General features: G+C 59.5%; 1 protein-coding gene across 1 annotated transcript in view; it reads right to left on the bottom strand.

Moving 5' to 3' along the window:
• Window positions 1-15,582, bottom strand: part of SRCAP (Snf2 related CREBBP activator protein) — a 121,696-nt gene that overhangs the window by 65,406 nt on the left and 40,708 nt on the right. The window contains 6 exon segments of the mRNA XM_084224271.1: window positions 1,511-1,680; window positions 4,402-4,538; window positions 7,783-7,843; window positions 8,421-8,537; window positions 11,647-11,942; window positions 13,860-13,955. Of these exon segments, the coding sequence (XP_084080397.1) occupies window positions 1,511-1,680; window positions 4,402-4,538; window positions 7,783-7,843; window positions 8,421-8,537; window positions 11,647-11,942; window positions 13,860-13,955 (877 nt within the window).

The following is a 15,582-nucleotide window of genomic DNA, read 5'->3' on the forward strand; positions in this document are numbered from 1 at the left end:
GCGTACCTGTCAGCAGCAGCCGCCGCTGGCTACAGGTGAGACAGGTGAGACTCAGGTGAGACAGGTGAGACAGGTACAGACACATACACACACACAGACAGGTATGGACAGATACAGACTCATACAGATAGGTATGGATGTGTATGGATAAGTATGGACAGGTGAGACAGGTAAGACACAGGTGAGACAGGTGAGACTCAGGGGAGACAGGTGAGGCTCAGGTGAGACACAGGTGAAGACAGGTACAGACACACACAGACCGGTACAGACAAGTATGGACAGGTGAGACAGAGACATGCAGGTGAGACACGTACGGACAAGAACAGACACATGAGACAGGTATGGACAAATAAAGCAGGTGTAGACAGGTAGATACAGGTGAGACAGGTACAGCCAGGAATGGACAGGAGAGACAGGTACAGACAGGTACAGACAAGTGAGACAGGTGACACTCAGGTGAGACAGGTGACACAGGTGAGTCTAGCACCAAACTCAGGTGTATTCCAGGTGTGCCCAGGTGCCCCCAGGTGTATCCCAGTGTACCCCAGCTGTGCCCAGCTGCGCCCAGGTGTACCTCAGGTAACACAGGTGAGCCCAGCACCTAACTCAGGTGCATCCCAGGTGTGCCCAGGTGTGCCCAGCTGCCCCCAGGTGTATCCCAGGTGTGCCCAGGTGTATCCCAGGTATGCCCAGGTGTGCCCAGGTGCCCCCAGGTGTATTCCAGATGTGCTCAGGTGTATCCCAGGTAAAACAGCTGAGCCCAGCACCTCACTCAGGTGTATATCAGATGTGCCCAGGTGCCCCCAGGTTTATCTCAGGTGTATCCCAGGTGTGCCCAGGTCTATCCCAGGTGCGCCCAGGTGTGCCCAGGTGTATCCCAGGTGTATCCCAGGTATATCTGAGGTGCCCCCAGATACCTCCAGGTGTATCCCAAGTGCCCCCAGGTGTGCCCAGTGTATCCCAAGTGCATCTCAGGTATATCCCAAGTGCCCCCAGGTGTATTCCAGGTGCGCCCAGGTGTATCCTAGATGCATCCCAGGTGCCCCCAGGTGTATCCCAGGTGTATCCCAGGTGTGCCCAGGTGTGCCCAGGTGTATCCCAGGTGTATCCCAGGTGTATCCCAGGTGTGCCCAGGTGCCCCCAGCTGCCCCCAGGTGTATCCCAGGTGTGCCCAGGTGTGCCCAGGTGTATCCCAGGTGTGCCCAGGTGTGCCCAGGTGTATCCCAGGTGTGCCCAGGTGTATCCCAGGTACCCCCAGATGTGCCCAGATGCGCCCAGGTGTGCCCAGGTGTATCTCAGGTACCACAGGTGAGCCCAGCACCTCGCTCAGGTGTATCCCAGCTACCTCAGGTGTGCCCAGGTGTATCCCAGGTGCCCCCAGGTGTATCCCAGGTGTGCCCAGGTGTATCCCAGCTAACACAGGTGAGCCCTACACCTAACTCAGGTGTGCCTAGGTGTATCCCAGGTGTATCCCAGGTGTATCCCAGGTGTGCCCAGGTGCGCCCCTCACCTGTTGAAGTTGAGCAGGGACTGCCAGCGCTGGGATTTGAAGTTTTTGATGTTCTGGGCCTCGTCCAGGATCAGGTACTTCCAGTTCTTCCGGCGGAACGCCTGGTGGTCCTGCAGCACCAGCTTGTAGGAGGTGATGCAGACGTGGAAGGCGTTGGGCTTGGTCCAGCCCTGACAGGTGAGACAGGTGAGACAGGTAAGACAAGTGAGGCTGAAATCCCCACGAAAAACTGCCCTAAAAAAGCCCAGGTGTGCCCAGGTGTGCCCAGGTGTGTAGGAGGTGATGCAGACGTGGAAGGCGCTGGGCTTGGTCCCGCCCTGACAGGTGAGACAGGTGAAAGACAGGTGAGAGACAGGTGAGACAGGTGAGGCTGAAATCCCCACGAAAAACAGCCTTAAAATGTCCCTAAAACAGCCCAGGTGTGTCCAGGTGTGCAGCACCAGCTTGTAGGAGGTGATGCAGACGTGGAAGGCGTTGGGCTTGGTCCAGCCCTGACAGGTGAGACAGCTGAGACACGTGAGACAGGTGAGAGACAGGTGAGACAGGTGAGACAAGTGAGACAAATGAGGCTGAAATCCCCACAAAAAACTGCCCTGAATCAGCCCAGGTGTGCCCAGGTGTGCCTAGGTGTGCATCAGCTTGTAGGAGGTGACGCACACGTGGAAGGCGTTGGTCTTGGTCCAGCCCTGACAGGTGAGACAGGTGAGACAGGTGAGGCTGAAATCCCCATGAAAAACTGTCTTAAACCACCCCAGGTGTGCCCAGGTGTGCCTAGGTGTGCCTAGGTGTGCATCAGCTTGTAGGAGGTGACGCACACGTGGAAGGCGTTGGGCTTGGTCCAGCCCTGACAGGTGAGACAGGTGAGAGACAGGTGAGACAGGTGAGAGACAGGTGAGACAAGTGAGAAACAGGTGAGACATGTGAGAGACAGGTGAGAGACAGATGAGAGACAGATGAGAGACAGGTGAGACACAGGTGAGAGACATATGAAACACGTGAGAAACAGGTGAGACAGGTCAGACAGGTGAGACACAGGAGAGACAGGTGAGGCTGAAATCCCCAGGAAAAACTGCCCTAAACCAGCCCAGGTGTGCCCAGGTGTGCCCAGGCGTGTAGGAGGTGATGCACACGTGGAAGGCGTTGGGCTTGGTCCACCCCTGACAGGTGAGATAGGTAAGAGACAGGTGAGACAGGTGAGGCTGAAATCCCCACAAAAATCTGCCTTAAAGTGCTCCTAAAACCAGCCCAGGTGTGCCCAGGTGTGCCCAGGTGTGCCCAGGTGTGGAGGAGGTGATGCACACGTGGAAGGCGTTGGGCTTGGTCCAGCCCTGGCAGGTGAGATAGGTGAAAGAGGTGAGAGACAGGTGAGACAAGTGAGAGACAGGTGAGAAACAGGTGAGAGACAGGTGAGAGACAGGTGAGAGACAGGTGAGAGAGATGAGAGACAGGTGAGAGACAGGTGAGAAACAGGTGAGAGAGGTGAGAGACAGGTGAGAGACAGGTGAGAGACAGGTGAGAGACAGGTGAGAAACAGGTGAGAGACAGGTGAGAGACAGGTGAGAGACAGGTGAGAGAGGTGAGAGACAGGTGAGAGACAGGTGAGAAACAGGTGAGAGACAGGTGAGAGAGGTGAGAGACAGGTGAGAGACAGGTGAGAAACAAGTGAGACACAGGTGAGAGACAGGTGAGAAACAAGTGAGACACAGGTGAGAGACAGGTGAGAAACAAGTGAGACACAGGTGAGAGATGTGAGGCTGAAATCCCCACGAAAATCTGCCTCAAAATGTCCCTAAAACAGCCCAGGTGTGCCCAGGTGTGCCCAGGTGTGTAGGAGGTGATGTAGACGTGGAAGGTGTTGGGCTTGGTCCAGCCCTGGCAGGTGAGACAGGTGAGACAGGTGAGAGACAGGTGAGACAGGTGAGAAACAGCTGAGACAAGTAAAACAGGTGAGCTCAAAAACGCCCAAAAAAGGACTTAAAATGACCCTAAAACCAGCCCAGGTGTGCCCAGGTGCCGCCAGGTGTGCCCAGGTGCGCTCACCTGTCTCTTGTGCACACAAATCCCTCCCAGGTGCCCCCAGGTGAGTGCCCAGGTGCCCCCAGGTGCCCCCAGGTGTGCCCAGGTGCACTCACCTGTCTCTTGTACACTCAATTCTCCCCCCAGGTGCCCCCAGGTGAGTGTCCAGGTGCCCCCAGCTGCCCCCAGGTGAGTGCACAGGTGCGCTCGCCTGTCTCTTGCATGCTCAAATCCTCCCCCAGGTGAGTGCCCAGGTGCCGCCAGGTGCCCCCAGGTGTGCCCAGGTGCTCTCACCTGTCTCTTGTGTGCTCAAATCCCCCCCCAGGTGCCCCCAAGTGCGCTCACCTGTCTCTTGTACACTCAAATATCCCCCTAGGTGAGTGCCCACCTGCCCCCAGGTGTGCCCAGGTACCCCCAGGTGCGCCCCGGTGCCCCCAGGTGTGCCCCCAGGTGCCCCCAGGTGTGCCCAGGTGGGCCCATGTGTGCCCCCAGGTGAGTACACAGGTGCCCCCAGGTGCGCCCAGGTGCACTCACCTGTCTCTTGTGTGCTCAAATCCCCCCCCAGGTACCCCCAAGTGCGCTCACCTGTCTCTTGTACACTCAAATGTCCCCCCAGGTGAGTGCCCACCTGCCCCCAGGTGTGCCCAGGTACCCCCAGGTGCGCCCAGGTGCCCCCAGGTGTGCCCCCAGGTGCCCCCAGGTGTGCCCAGGTGGGCCCATGTGTGCCCCCAGTGCCCTCAGGTGAGTACACAGGTGCCCCCAGGTGCGCCCAGGTGCACTCACCTGTCTCTTGTGCAGATATATCCCACCCAGATGCCCCCAGGTGTGCCCAGCTGCGTACCCAGGTGCCCCCAGGTGTGCCCAGGTGCGCTCACCTGTCTCTTGAGGCGCCGCTCCTTCTGGGCCCCGTAGTAGGTGAGGATTTTGAAGCTGGGGCACCAACGCTTGAGCTCCATCTCCCAGTTGAGCATCACCGAGGTGGGCACGATGATCAGGTGAGGGCCCCAGCTACCTGTGCACAGGTGAGGGACAGGTGAGACATCCAAAATGAGGCTCAGATGAGTCCTAGGAGCCCCCTAAAGAGACTCAGATGAGGCCCCAGTTACCTGTGCACAGGTGAGACACCCCAAATGAGACCCAGGTGAGTTCTGGGAAGCCCCAAACCTGTCCAGGTGTGACTCAGAATCCCCCAGAGGGGCTCAGGTGAAAGCCCCAGCTACCTGTGCACAGGTGAGGCACCCGAAATGAGACCCACGTGAGTCCTGTGAACCCCCAAACCTGCCCAGGTGTGACTCAGAATCCCCTGAAGGGTTTCAGGTGAGACCCCAGCTACCTGTGCACAGGTGAGGGACAAGTGAGACACCCAGAATGAGCCCTAGGTGAGGCCCCAGCTACCTGTGCACAGGTAAGGGACAAGTGAGACACCCAAAATGAGGCTCAGGTGAGTCCTGGGAACCCCCTGAAGGGGCTCAGGTGAGTCCCAAGTGAGGCCCCAGCTACCTGCGCACAGGTGAGGGACAGGTGAGACACCCAGAATGAGGCTCAGGTGAGTCCTGGGAACCCCCAAACCTGGCCAGGTGAGACTCAGAATACCCTTAAGGGGATCAGGTGAGGGCTCAGCTACCTGTGCACAGGTGAGGGACAGGAGAGACACCCGGAATGAGGCTCAGGTGAGACCCCAGCTACCTTTGTGCAGGTGAGGAACAGGTGAGACACCCAGAATGAGCCCCAGGTGAGTCCTGTGAACCCCCAAACCTGTCCAGGTGTGACTCAGAATCCCCTAAAGGGAATCAGGTGAGGCCCCAGCTACCTGTGCACAGGTGAGACACCTGGAATGAGCCCCAGGTGAGTCCTGGGAACCCCCTGAAGGAGCTCAGGTGAGTCCCAGGTAAGGGCCCACCTACCTGTGCACAGGTGAGAGGCAGGTAAGACACCCAGGAAAGGGTCCAGGTGAGTCCTGGGAACCCCCAAACCTGCCCAGGTGTGACTCAGACCCTCCTGAAGGGGCTCAGGTGAGGGTCCCAGCTACCTGTGCACAGGTGAGACACCTGAAATGAGCCCCAGGTGAGTCCTGGGAACCCCCAAACCTGCCCAGGTATGACTCAGAACCCCCCAGATGAGCTCAGGTGAGTCCCAGGTGAGGCCCCAGCTACCTGTGCGCAGGTGAGGGACAGGTGAGACACCCAGAACGAGGCTCAGGTGAGTCCTGAGAACCCCCTGAAGGGGCTCAGGTGAGTCCTGGGAACACCTTAATCTGTCCAGGTGTGACTCAGAACTCCCTGAGTGGGCTCAGGTGAGCTCTGGAAACCCCCAAACCTGTCCAGATGTGACTCAGACCCTCCTGAAGGGGCTCAGGTGCGTCTCAGGTAAGGGCCCCAGCTACCTGTGCACAGGTGAGGGACAGGTGAGACACCCAGGAAAGCGTCCAGGTGAGTCCTGGGAACCCCCAGAGGAGCTCAGGTGAGTCCTGGGAACACCCAAACCTGTCCAGGTGTGACTTAGAACCCCCTGAAAGGGCTCAGGTGAGTCCCAGGTGAGGGCCCAGCTACCTGTGCACAGGTGAGACACCCAGAATGAGGCTCAGGTGACCCCTGGGAACCTCCTGAAGGAGCTCAGGTGAGGCCCCAGCTACCTGTGCACAGGTGAGACACCTGAAATGAGCCCCAAGTGAGTCCTGGGAATCCCTTAAAGGGGCTCAGGTGAGTCCTGGGAACCCCTTAAAGGGGCTCAGGTGAGAGCCCCAGCTACCTGTGCACAGGTGAGACACCCGAAATGAGGCCCAGGTGAGCCCTGGGAACCCCCTGAAGGGGCTCAGGTGAGTCCCAGGTGAGGCCCCAGCTACCTGTGCACAGGTGAGGGACAGGTGAGACACCCAAAATGAGGCTCAGGTGAGTCCTGAGAACCCCCTGATGGGGCTCAGGTGAGTCCCAGGTGAGACCCCAGCTACCTGTGCACAGGTGGTACACCCAGAATGCGCCCCAGGTGAGTCCTGGGAACCCCCAGAGGGGTTCAGGTGAGGCCCCAGCTACCTGTGCACAGGTGAGACACCCGAAATGAGCCCCAGGTGAGTCCTGGGAATCCCTTAAAGGGGCTCAGGTGAGTCCTGGGAACCTCCTGAAGGAGCTCAGGTGAGGCCCCAGCTACCTGTGCACAGGTGAGGGACAGGTGAGACGCCCGGAATGAGACCCAGGTGAGTCCTGGGAACCCCCAAACCTAACCAGGTGTGACTCAGATCCTCCTGAAAAGGCTCAAGTGAGTCCCAGGTAAGGGCCCAGCTACCTGTGCACAGGTGAGGGACAGGTGAGACACCTGGAATGAGGCCCAGGTGAGTCCTGAGAACCCCCTGATGGGGCTCAGGTGAGTCCCAGGTGAGACCCCAGCTACCTGTGCACAGGTGGTACACCCAGAATGCGCCCCAGGTGAGTCCTGGGCACCTCCTGAAGAGGCTCAGGTGAGAGCCCCAACTACCTGTGCACAGGTGAGACACCTGAAATGAGCCCCAGGTGAGTCTTGGGAACCCCTTCAAAGGGCTCAGGTGAGTCCTGGGAACCCCCAAACCTGGCCAGGTGTGACTCAGAACGCCCTAAAGGGCATCAGGTGAGGCCCCAGCTACCTGTGCACAGGTGAGGGACAGGTGAGACAAGCGAAACGACACCCAGGTGAGCCCTGGGAACCCCAAAAAGAACCCAGGTGAGTCCGGAGAATCTCCTGAAGGGGCTCAGGTGAGGCCCCAGCTACCTGTGGCCAGGTGTGCTCAGGTGTATCCCAGGTGTCTGTAAAGACTCCCAGGTGTGCCCAGGTGTATCCCAGGTGTGCCCAGGTGTATCTCAGATGTATGCCAGGTGTATCCCAGGTGTGCCCAGGTGTATCCCAGGTGTGCCCAGGTGTATCCCAGGTGTGCCCAGGTGTATCTCAGATGTATGCCAGGTGTATCCCAGGTGTGCCCAGGTGTATCCCAGGTGTGCCCAGGTGTATCCCAGGTGTCTGAAATTACTCCCAGGTGTATCCCAGGTGTGCCCAGGTGTATCCCAGGTACGCCCAGGTGTATCTCACATGTATCCCAGGTGTCTGAAATGACTCCCAGGTGTATCCCAGGTGTGCCCAGGTGCGTTACCTTTCTTGCAGGCCAGGTGAGCCAGCAGTGAGATCGTCTGGTTTTGCCCAGCCCCATCCCAGGTGTGCCCAGGTGTGTGCAGTGTATCTCAGGTGTCTGTAATGACTCCCAGGTGTATCTCAGGTGTGCCCAGGTGCGTTACCTTTCTCGCAGGCCAGGTGAGCCAGCAGGGAGATGGTCTGGATGGTTTTTCCCAGCCCCATCCCAGGTATGTGCAGTCACCCCCAGGTGTCTGTAATGACTCTCAGGTGTGCCCAGGTGCGTTACCTTTCTCGCAGCCCAGGTGAGCCAGCAGCGAGATCGTCTGGATGGTTTTTCCCAGCCCCATCTCAGGTGTCTGTAATGACTCCCAGCTGTGCCCAGCTGTGCCCAGGTGTATCCCAGCCCTACCCAGGTGGGCCCAGGTGTGCCCAGGTGCGTTACCTTTCTCGCAGGCCAGGTGAGCCAGCAGTGAGATCGTCTGGATGGTCTTTCCCAGCCCCATCCCAGGTGTACCCAGGTGTATCCCAGATAGGCCTAGCTGTATCTCAGGTGTGCCTAGCTGTATCTCAGGTGTGCCCAGGTGCGTTACCTTTCTCGCAGGCCAGGTGAGCCAGCAGTGAGATCGTCTGGATGGTCTTTCCCAGCCCCATCCCAGGTGTACCCAGGTGTATCCCAGATAGGCCTAGCTGTATCTCAGGTGTGCCCAGGTGTATCTCAGGTGTGCCCAGGTGCGTTACCTTTCTCGCAGGCCAGGTGAGCCAGCAGCGATATCGTCTGGATGGTCTTGCCCAGCCCCATCTCGTCGGCCAGGATCCCGTTCAGTTTCTTCTCGTACATCGTCACCAGCCAGTCCAGCCCGATGTGCTGGTACTCACGGAGCGTGCCCCGCAGCAGGTGAGGGATCGGCGTCTTCACCTGTGCAGGTGAGACAGGTGAGTCACTCACAGGTACCCCCAGGTGAGGCACAGGTAACCCTGAAACCCCAGCCCAGCCCCATGTGCTAGTACTCGCGGAGCGTGCCCCGCAGCAGGTGAGGGATCGGCGTCTTCACCTGTGCAGGTGAGACAGGTGAGTGACAGGTGAGGCACAGGTGAGTCACAAGTACCCACAGGTCAGACACAAGTAACAGGTGAGTCACAAGTACCCCAGGTGAGTCACAAGTGAGGCACAGGTGAGACAGGTGAGTCACAGGTATCCTCAAGTGAGTCATAGGTGAGTCACAGGTATCCTCAGGTAAGCCACAGGTGAGTCACAGATACCCTCAGGTAAGTCACAGATGAGTCAGTCACAGGTGAGTCACAGGTGAGTCACTCACAGGTACCCCAGGTGAGTCACAGGTACCCCAGGTGAGTCACAGCTGAGTCACAGGTACCCCAGGTGAGTCACATGGACCCTCAGGTGAGTCACAGGTGAGTCACAGGTACCCCAGGTGAATCACAGGTACCCTAGGTGAATCACACGTCAGTCACAGGTACCTCAGGTGAGTCACAGGTGAGTCAGTCACAGATACCCCCAGGTGAGCCACAGGTAACCCTGAAACCCCAGCCCAGCCCGATGCGCTGGTACTCGCGCAGCGTGCCCCGCAGCAGGTGAGGGATCGGCGTCTTCACCTGCGCAGGTGAGACAGGTGAGGCACAGGTGAGTCATGGGTACGCTCATGTGAGTCACAGGTACCCCAGGTGAGTCGCAGGTGAGTCACAGGTGAATGACAGACTCCCTTCAGGTGAGTCACAGGTACCCCAGGTGAGTCACAGGTGAGTCACAGGTGAGCCACAGGTACCCCCAGGTGAGTCACAGGTACCCCAGGGGAGTCACAAGTGAGTCACAGGTGAGTCACAGGTACCCCCAGGTGAGTCACAGGTACCCCAGGGGAGTCACAAGTGAGTCACAGGTGAGTCACAGGTACCCCAGGTGAGTCACATGTGAATCACAGGTGAGTCACAGGTGAGTCACTCACAGGTATCCCAGGTGAGTCACAGGTGAGTCACTCACAGGTACCCCCAGGTGAGTCACAGGTAACCCTGAAACCCCAGCCCAGCCCGATGTGCTGGTACTCGCGGAGCGTGCCCCGCAGCAGGTGAGGGATCGGTGTCTGCACCTGTGCAGGTGAGTCACAGGTGAGTCACAGATGAGTCACAGGTGAGTCACAGGTTAGTGACGTGTATCCCAGGTGAGTCACAGGTATCCCAAGTAAATCACAAGTACCTCAGGTGAGCCACAGATACATCACAGGTACCCCACGTGAGTCACAGGTGAGTCACAGGTATCCCAGGTGAGTCACAGGTGAGTCACAGGTACCCCAGGTGAGTCACAGGTGAGTCACAGGTACCCTCATGTGAGTCTCAGGTACCCGAGGTGAGTCACAGGTGAGTCACAGGTGAGTCACAGATGAGTCAGAGGTGAGTCACAGGTGAGTCACAGGTACTCCACGTGAGTCCCAGGTGAGTCACAGGTGAACCCAGGTGAGTCACAGTTACTCTCAGGTGAGTCACAGGTGAGTCGCAGGTATCCCAGGTGAGTCACAGGTACCCCAGGTCAGTCACAGGTAAGTCACAGCCTCAGGTGAGTCACAGGTGACTCACAGGTGTCCACAGGTGAGTCACAGGTACCCCAGGTGAGTCACAGGTAACCCTGAAACCCCAGCCCAGCCCGATGTGCTGGTACTCGCGGAGCGTGCCCCGCAGCAGGTGAGGGATCGGCGTCTGCACCTGCACAGGTGAGTCAGGTGAGTCACAAGCGAGTCATGGGTACGCTCACGTGAGTCACAAGTATCCCAGGTGAGTCAAAGGTGAGTCACAGGTACCCTCAGGTGAGTCACAGGTGAGTCACAGCTACCCCAGGTGATTCACAGGTGAAACACAGGTACCCCAGGTGAGTCACAGGTGACTCACAGCTGAATCACAGGTGAGTCACATGTACCCCAGGCGAGTCACAGGTGAGTCACAGGTACCCCAAGTGAGCCACAAGTGAGTCCCAGGTACTCCAGGTGAGTCACAGGTGAGTCATAGGTGAATGACAGAGCCGCTTCAGGTGAGTGACAGGTACCCCAGGTGAGGCACAGGTGAGTCACAGGTGAGTCACAGGTACCTCAGGTGAGTCACGAGTGAGTCACAGGTGAGTCACAGGTGAGTCACAGATGAGTCACAGAACCCCTTCAGGTAAGTTACAGATACCCTCATGTGAATCATAGGTGAGTCACAGGTGAACGACAAAACCCCTTCAGGTGAGTCACAGGTACCCCAGGTGAGTCACAGGTGAACGACAAAACCCCTTCAGGTGAGTCACAGGTACCCCAGGTGAGGCACAGGTGAGTCAGTCCCGGGTACCCCCAGATCAGTCACAGTTACCTCCAGGTGAGTCACAGGTGAATCACAGGTGAGTCCCAGGTACCCTCAGGTCAGTCGCAGGTGAGTCACAGGTACCCCAAGTGAGGCACAGCTGTGTCCAGGTGTTCCCAGGTGTATCCCAGCGGTGCCCAGGTGTGTTTTACCTGCCCAGGTGTGCCCAGGTGCGCTCACCTGCATGGTGGCCAGCGTGTACCCCTTGGGCTGCAGGCTCTGTGTGCCCAGGTGTGCCCAGGTGTATCCCAGGTGTGCCCAGGTGTATCCCAGGTGTGCCCAGGTGTATCTCAGGTGTATCCCAGGTGTGTTTTACCTGCCCAGGTGTGCCCAGGTGTACCCAGGTGTATCCCAGGTGTGCCCAGGTGCGCTCACCTGCGTGGTGGCCAGCGTGTACCCCTTGGGCTGCAGGCTCTGAGTGCCCAGGTGTATCCCAGGTGTGCCCAGGTGTATCCCAGGTGCATCCCAGGTGTATCCCAGATGTGTTTTACCTGCCCAGGTGTGCTCACCTGCGTGGTGGCCAGCATGTACCCCTTGGGCTGCAGGCTCTGAGTGCCCAGGTGTGCCCAGGTGTATTTCAGGTGTATCCCAGGTGTATCCCAGGTGTGCCAAGGTGTATCCCAGGTGTACCCAGGTGTATCCCAGGTGTATCCCAGGCGTGCCCAGGTGTGCCCAGGTGCGCTCACCTGCGTGGTGGCCAGCGTGTACCCCTTGGGCTGCAGGCTCTCCGCCGCCGCCGCGATGTCGCTGATCTCCTTCTTGGGGGCGGAGCCGGCGGCCGCGGCCGGGGCGGGGCTCACCTGGGCAGGTGCGGCCGGGGCGGCGCCCCCGGGGCCGGGCTCACCTGGAGCCCCTCCCCCGCCCTCCTGCCCCTCCCCCTCCTCCTCCTCGTCCTCGTCGTCGGCCTCGTCGTCGTCGTCGTCGTCATCGTCGTCGTCGTCATCGTCGTCGTCGTCGTCGTCGCTGTCGCCGCCAGGTGAGTCTGGGAAAGGACGGGGAGGGGACAGGTGAGGTCGGGGCGGGGCCTGGGTAGGTGTGGGGTGGAGCTGAGTGGGGTTTGAGCGCACCTGGGCAGGTGTGGGATACCTGGGAGGGGTTAGAGCACACCTGGGCAGGTACAGACACACCTGAGCTGTCACACACACACACCTGGGCAGGTACAGACTCACCTGCACAGGTAGAGACTCACCTGAGCTGTTACACCTGCACAAGTACAGACACACCTGGACAGTCACATCAGGACAGTCACACCTGCGCAGTCACATGCACACACCTGGGCAGGTACACACACACCTGGGCAGTCACACCTGGGTAGTCACACCTGGGCAGGTACAGACTCACCTGAGCAGTCACACACACACCTGTACAGCTACAAACTCACCTGAGCTGTCACACCTGGGCAGGTACAGACTCACCTGAGCTGTCACACACACACACCTGGACAGGTGTTACACACCTGGGCAAGTAGAGACTCACCTGGACAGGTACCAGACTCACCTGCACAGGTACAGGCTCACCTGGGCAGTCACACACACACCTGCACAGGTACAGACTCACCTGAGCAGGTACAGACTCACCTGAGCAAGCACACACACACTTGGACAGGTGTCACAGACTCACCTGCAAAGTACAGACTCACCTGAGCTGTCACACAGACTCATCTGGGGAGGTCAGAGCACACCTGGGCAGATACACACACCCCTGGACAAGTGTCACAGACTCACCTGCACAGGTACAGACTCACCTGGGCAATCACACACACACCTGGATAGGTATCAGAGCACACCTGCACAGGTACAGACACACCTGAGCTGTCACACACACACCTGGACAGGTACAGACACACCTGAGCTGTTACACACACACCAGTACAGGTATCACACTCACCTGCACAGGTACAGACGCACCTGAGCAGTCACACACACACGTGCACAGGTATCAGACTCACCTGCACAGGTACAGACTCACCTGAACAAACACACAGACTCACCTGTACAGGTGTCACAGACTCACCTGGGTAGGTACAGACTCACCTGTACAGGTATCAGACTCATCTGGGCAAGTACAGACTCACCTGCACAGGTACAGACTCACCTGAGCAGTCACACAGACACCTGCACAGGTATCACAGACTCATCTATACAGGTGTCACAGACTCACCTGGTCAGGTACAGACTCACCTGCACAGATACATACTCACCTGAGCAGTCACACACACACCTGCACAGGTATCACAGACTCACCTGCACAGATACAGACTCACCTGGGCAGGTACAGACTCACCTGAGCAGTCACACACACACACCTGCATAGGTATCACTCACGTGTACAGGTGTCACAGACTCACCTGCACAGGTATCAGACTCACCTGCACAGGTATCAGACTCACTTGAGCAGTCACACAGACTCACCTGCCCAGGTGTCACAGACTTACCTGGGCAGGTACAGGCTCACCTGGGCAGGTGTCACAGACTCACCTGCACAGGTACAGACTCACCTGGGCAGTCATACCAGAACAGTCACACCTGAGCAGTCACACACACACCTGGACACGTGTCACAGACTCACCTGTACAGGTACAGACTCACCTGAGCAGTCACACACACACCTGAACAGGTGTCACAGACTCACCTGCCCAGGTGTCACAGACTCACCTGTACAGGTGTCACAGACTCACCTGTGCAGGTGTCACAGACTCACCTGTGCAGGTGTCACAGACTCACCTGTGCAGGTGTCACAGACTCACCTGTGCAGGTGTCACAGACTCACCTGGGCAGGTACAGACTCACCTGGGCACGTGTCACAGACTCACCTGCCCAGGTGTCACAGACTCACCTGGACAGGTGTCAGACACACCTGGACAAGTGTCACAGACTCACCTGGACAGGTAAGGACTCACCTGAGCGGGTGCTGCTGGCGCCGGGGGCGGAGTCGCAGTCGGAGTCGGTGAAGGCGCCGCGGTAGCGCTGGAGCAGCTCCTCCATGGGCAGCGCACCTGGAACGCACCTGGGTCACCTGGGGGGGCTGGGGACACCTGGGGGCACCTGGGACACACCTGGGGGCACCTGGGACACACCTGGAACACACCTGGGTCACCTGGGGGCACCTGGGACACACCTGGGGGGAGCTGGGACACACCTGGGGGCACCTGGGACACACCTGGGACACACCTGGGGACACCTGGGGGGAGCTGGGGAAGCCTGGGGGGGCTGGGACACACCTGGGGACACCTGGGGACACCTGGGACACACCTGGGACACACCTGGGGGCACCTGGGGACAGCTGGGGACACCTGGGGGGCACCTGGGGGGCACCTGGGAGGGCCTGAAACACACCTGGGACACACCCAGGACACACCTGGGTTACCCGGGGGCACCTGGGGTTACCTGGGGGGCACCTGGGGACACACCTGGGGGGGCTGGGACACACCTGGGGTCACCTGGGGTTACCTGGGGGAGCTGAGAACAGCTGGGGGGGCTGGGACACACCTGGGACACACCTGGGGACACCTGGGGGCACCTGGGACACACCTGGGACACACCTGGGACACACCTAGGGGCACCTGTGGGGCACCTGGGACACACTTGGGGGGCACCTGGGGACACCTGGGGACACCTGGGGTTACCTGGGGGGCACCTGGGGACAGCTGGGACACACCTGGGACACACCTGGGACACACCTGGGGGGGCTGGACACACCTGGGTCACCTGGGGGGTGCCTGGGGACACACCTGGGTCACACCTGGGACACACCTGGAGCACCTGGGGACACCTGGGGACAGCTGGGACACACCTGGGGGGGCCTGAAACACACCTGGGACACACCTGGGTGGCACCTGGGACACACCTGGGGTTACCTGGGGGGCACCTGGGACACACCTGGGACACACCTGGGTTACCTGGGGGGCACGTGGGGGACACCTGGGACACACCTGGGGCACACCTGGGACACACCTGGGGGGGGCTGGGACACACCTGGGACACACCTGGGGGGGCTGGGACACACCTGGGACACACCTGGGGGGGCTGGGACACACCTGAAACACACCTGGGTTACCTGGGGGACACCTGGGGACACCTGAGGGGAGCTGGGGACAGCTGGGACACATCTGGGACACACCTGGGACACACCTGGGACACACCTGGGACACACCTGGGACAGCTAGGACAGCTGGGACACACCTGGGGGCACCTGGGGGACACCTGGGACACACTTGGGGACACCTGGGAGGGCCTGAAACACACCTGGGACACACCTGGGACACACCTGGGGACACATCTGGGTCACCTGGGGGGAGCTGGGGAAGCCTGGGGGGCTGGGACACACCTGGGGACACCTGGGGACACCTGGGACACACCTGGGGACAGCTGGGGACACCTGGGACACACCTGGGGACAGCTGGGGACACCTGGGACACACCTGGGGACAGCTGGGGACACCTGGGACACACCTGGGGACAGCTGGGGACACCTGGGACACACCTGGGGACAGCTGGGGGGGCTGAGGACAGCTGGGACACACCTGGGATACACCTGGGATACACCTGGGACACACCTGGGGACACCTGGGACACACCTGGGGGCACCTGGAGGGAGCTGGGGACACTCCTGGGCCACACCTGG

This window comes from Fringilla coelebs (assembly GCF_963513975.1).
Source record: "Fringilla coelebs genome assembly, chromosome: 35".
In the NCBI taxonomy this organism is placed as follows: Eukaryota; Metazoa; Chordata; class Aves; order Passeriformes; family Fringillidae; genus Fringilla; species Fringilla coelebs.